Source organism: Musa acuminata, chromosome BXJ2-11, assembly GCF_036884655.1.
Source record: "Musa acuminata AAA Group cultivar baxijiao chromosome BXJ2-11, Cavendish_Baxijiao_AAA, whole genome shotgun sequence".
NCBI classification, from domain to species: domain Eukaryota; kingdom Viridiplantae; phylum Streptophyta; class Magnoliopsida; order Zingiberales; family Musaceae; genus Musa; species Musa acuminata.
Genome location: NC_088348.1, coordinates 32044169 through 32048900, shown reverse-complemented (window position 1 = coordinate 32048900; position 4732 = coordinate 32044169). Strand labels below are relative to the sequence as shown.

Here is a 4732-nt window from a genome sequence, read left to right as displayed (position 1 = left end):
GCTGCTTTCATCCAAGAAAACAAAGGTTACAACAGTCTCCAATTAGGGAGAAGGACAGTCGGTCAATTGTTCCCGTTCGATCCGTCGAATCAATTCATTTGATCCTACTCTCTTTTATGTCCTCGGTAGTAACTTTTGATTACAATACAAACAAATCACAACACCCGCTGATGAAATATTAATGCTTGAATTTGGTTCCAAAAATACCTCATTTAATGAATAATAATAATAATAAAAAAATTAAAATATCTTACAACAATGTCACTCTCTTTTCGAAGTAGTTAGGATGTATGTTGGTGCAATAAGCTCATAATTAAAACGATAATAAAATGATGATACCTTAATCATTGGCGTTAGAAGTACGATAACTTCAGAATGATATCGGCTAAGAGAAGGTATCTCTTAACATCACATGAGATATTGAGGGGCTTAAAATAGATTAAAAAAACCCGCATATTTGCTTAAATATAAATCCTTCTCTCTTTCCTTTTGTTTACAACCTTGCAATGTTATAGAATATTCTTTGATTCGAGTATAGAGGGTTTTCGACCAATCATATGCGTCTCTTCTATCTGTCTTGTAGATAGTATCACCTATCTTGAATGGAGCTAAGATCATCTCATACTCCGTGTTTCATTTATTTCTTTCGCAATATCGTTGATCGATCTAAGCCTGACTAAATCTATGCCAACAAGTGTTATGATAAGATGCTTAGCCTAAAAAAAACTAGCAAAAATGATAAAAGGAGAGAAAAATAAACCTTTAAGATAATTATTAATGATAATAAAATTTATTATTACAATAAAGAGCTTATTTGAAGAGTTATCTCCATGATCATAGGAGCTCATACAATAAAGAATAGATCAAGAAAAAATAATCTAAAGGTGATCACGACGAGGGCATGACGATACCAATGAACAAAAGCATGATAGACGGACGATGACCATCGCGACATAACAAATGTGATATCATCTTTTAGAAAATAAATGATGCTACGTGAGAATAAAACAAAAAAATCTAAAATTTTATATATATATATATATATATATATATATATATATATATATATGTGTGTGTGTGTGTGTGTGTGTAAAAGATCAAAATGGTCAAATGAAAGAAGAAGCTCAAACACCTAATATTCTTCGTTTCCTACCCTTTGAGATATTAAATAGTGGAGTCGTCAATCAAGCGAACAGTTGAGAGAGAGAGAGAGAGAGAGAGAGAGAGATGATTGCAGCCTAAGAAACGTTGGGACAGAGGAAGCCGAGTCGCACCGCTGCTGACCATAAAGGGTGGAGGGAGAGTGCTGGATCCTGCCATCAAATACCATTTGTTTCTCCTCCTCCCCTTTCCCTATTCCCTTTGCTTCCCGCAGCGGAATCAAACCCAAAAACCATGAGCTCCATCTGATACCATGATGACGAGAACCAGAGGACACGAGTAATTTCCAGTACGTTTCAGCTAAAGAGCTGACAACACCACCCGGACTCACCTCCTCACCTCCTCCCCGTACTCGACCCACCATTTGGTCTCTCTGCTTCAGTTGAATTAAGGTACTTCAGTTTGATTCCTTGTTTTTTCGATTGCTGTCCTGCAAAACTGTCACTCGAAGCAGATTCGAAGGTTTTCTGCAGCGATCACTGTCAAGGATGCTCCCGCCGAAGCAAGCTGAGGAAGCAGCCATCCCGGCGACTGACATTGCTACCTTCAGCAATGAGACGGCGCAAGGTGGCGACAAGGAGCGGGGCGGCGAGACAGCCTCCGTGTTCAGCATGAAGAGCCTCCTCTGGCACGGCGGCTCCGCCTGGGACGCCTGGTTCAGCTGCGCCTCCAATCAAGTACTTCATACCCACACTGATCACAAACTGACGAAGATTCCATTTGTTTCTTCCGTTCTCTCTCTGCTGACGAGTGGAGCTGGTGTCAATTGCAGGTGGCGCAGGTGCTGTTGACGCTGCCCTACTCGTTCTCGCAGCTGGGGATGCTGTCCGGGGTGATCCTGCAGATGTTCTATGGCTTCCTCGGAAGCTGGACGGCGTACCTCATCAGCGTCCTCTACATCGAGTACCGCGCCCGAAAGGAGAAGGAAAACGTCAGCTTCAAGAATCACGTCATCCAGGTCCGGTCCCCCCTTGCCTCTCCCGTTCCTTCTCTCTCACTCCTCTCCGACCACTTCCCTCGTCAAGATTCCAAGTCGACAAACCCCTCGGTTCCTCTTCCTGCTACTGACTAAGAGGAGTGCTTATTTGTGACAGTGGTTCGAGGTGCTGGATGGGCTGCTGGGGCCATACTGGAAGGCCGCCGGCCTCGCCTTCAACTGCACCTTCCTCCTCTTCGGCTCCGTCATTCAGCTCATAGCCTGTGCCAGGTATCTTTTTCCCCCTCTTTCGGGTCGAGATGCGTCGCTAGGTCATACACGCATGAAAGCTTTGCTTGATCGGTGTCGGTGATGGAGCAGCAACATATACTACATCAACGACCGGTTGGACAAGAGGACGTGGACGTACATATTCGGCGCCTGCTGCGCCACGACGGTGTTCATACCTTCCTTCCACAACTACAGGATATGGTCCTTCCTCGGCCTCGGCATGACCACCTACACCGCCTGGTACCTCACCATTGCCGCCGCCGTCCACGGCCAGGTAACGTCATCCACAACGAGAACAGTAGCGTAGGATCTGATTGGTGGCTGATTTGATTGCCCACTTAATTAAGCTCACAGAAGGAATGATGACGATGATGCTCTGTTCCGGATGGATGATGCAGGTGGAAGGGGTGACGCACTCGGGTCCAACGCAGCTAGTGCTCTACTTCACCGGCGCAACCAACATTCTCTACACCTTCGGCGGCCACGCCGTGACCGTGTGAGTGCTCGCTTTCCTCCATCGGCCCCATCTTGCTCCGATGATTCATCACTCTTACCTTAGGCGGCTGTAATTAGCAGCAGAACTCGTCAGATGCAAGTTTCGATCATCCTTTACCTCCGGAGTCGGAGTCCACAAGTCTCTATCGCAGAAGGAAGGCGTCGCAGTGGGAATCTGAACTTTCAAGTCTGCCGGGTGGTGATCGACCAGAGAAAGGAACTACCTGGGAATTAGATAACGTAATTTAGAAGGAAAACAGAGGACCACCGAAGAATTTGATCTGATTACAGGAACATGCATTGCTCATGCTATCCCTCAATTTATTTACTCTGTAACTCCTCCATCTCTGCAGGGAGATCATGCACGCGATGTGGAAACCGCACAAGTTCAAGCACATCTACCTGCTGGCCACGGTGTACGTGTTCACCCTGACGCTGCCATCGGCGGCCGCCACCTACTGGGCCTTCGGCGACCAGCTTCTGACGCACTCCAACGCCTTCTCGCTGCTGCCCAAGTCGAGGTGGAGGGACGCCGCCGTCATCCTGATGCTGATCCACCAGTTCATCACCTTCGGCTTCGCCTGCACCCCGCTGTACTACGTGTGGGAGAAGGTGATCGGAATGCATGACGCCAAGAGCGTCTGCCTGCGCGCCCTCGCCCGGCTTCCCGTCGTCATCCCCATCTGGTTCCTGGCCATCATCTTCCCCTTCTTTGGCCCCATCAACTCCGCGGTGGGCGCTCTCCTCGTCAGCTTCACCGTGTACATTATTCCCGCTCTGGCACATATGCTCACCTACCGGACACCATCTGCACGACAGGTACCCGTCCTTCTTACCCTGCCTGCCCTCAGTTGTTCTACGTGGTTAAGATGAACCGTCCAAGGATACCAGTCCACTCATCTGGTCCTTCATCGACATGGATGGAGACATGACGACGATCCGCGGTTGCTTTCCGTCATCTTAACCTCGCCTAATAAGACAGATCTAAATCTCCTCCTAAACCCTGCAGAATGCTGCGGAGAAGCCCCCATTCTTCTTGCCGAGCTGGACGGGAATGTACATGGTGAACGCCTTGGTGGTGGGATGGGTGCTCGTCGTCGGCTTCGGACTCGGCGGATGGGCCAGCATGACCAACTTCGTCAGGCAAGTCGACACCTTTGGGCTCTTCGCCAAGTGCTACCAGTGCCCCAACCCCCATCCTCCTCCCCCTGCCCTTCCGCCACAGCAGCGTCGCCAGCTTTGAACTGATGCACCTCTACTTAGTTCTCCGTTTCACCGGAAACATAGGAAGGAATGCTTGGACGAGAGGCTGTGCTGAATGCTTTGTCCTGCGTTTCTATTCTTTTGGCACTACACGATGGTTTCCTCCCATGTTGTAACTTCTTCTGTCTGGTTGTTCAACGTTAAATTGCAGGAATAATCGTGTTGCAGGAATATATATATATATATATATATATATATATATATATATATATATATATATATATATATATATATATATATATATATATATACATATCCATTTCTTTCTGAATACGAGCCACATAAATGTAGAGCTGTCATCCTCCTCCCATGATGATTCATTCCTTCTCTGCTCCAATCGGTGGTGGGCTAAAACCATTAACAGTTGAAATCTTTATGATACATCAGACAATGGAGGGTAGAAATTGTTAGTGTAAACACCTTTTTTTAGTTAGTATAAACACCATTTATTTCTTAGCCGTGACCCGGGAGGTCCTCTCGGCTCGTTCAGGGGTCCGAATGGCGGGGATCTTCCTGGGGCGGTACTCGTCTCCACCGGGATGGTTGGGTGCGGCCTCGGACTCGGGGCGATGCGGCGACTCTTCCCGAGCGGGGATCGCCGGCACG

At 47.6% G+C, this 4732-nt stretch overlaps 1 protein-coding gene across 3 annotated transcripts; it reads left to right on the top strand.

Annotated features, from left to right (window-relative positions):
* The first annotated feature begins 1198 nt into the window (after positions 1–1198).
* LOC135626885 (auxin transporter-like protein 1) lies at positions 1199–4301 on the top strand. Of its 3 annotated transcripts, none has more exons than XM_065132687.1 (8): positions 1199–1553; positions 1635–1838; positions 1934–2119; positions 2256–2368; positions 2459–2642; positions 2767–2864; positions 3217–3682; positions 3873–4301. In XM_065132687.1, the coding sequence occupies exons 2-8, from the start codon at positions 1650–1652 to the stop codon at positions 4104–4106; spliced, it is 1470 nt and encodes a 489-aa protein (XP_064988759.1). In that variant the 5' UTR covers positions 1199–1553; positions 1635–1649; the 3' UTR covers positions 4107–4301. The 3 variants fall into 3 exon arrangements, with proteins under 3 accessions (XP_064988759.1, XP_064988758.1, XP_064988757.1); XM_065132686.1 differs by having other exon boundaries at positions 1624–1838; XM_065132685.1 differs by having other exon boundaries at positions 1616–1838.
* The last annotated feature ends 431 nt before the right edge of the window (positions 4302–4732 follow it).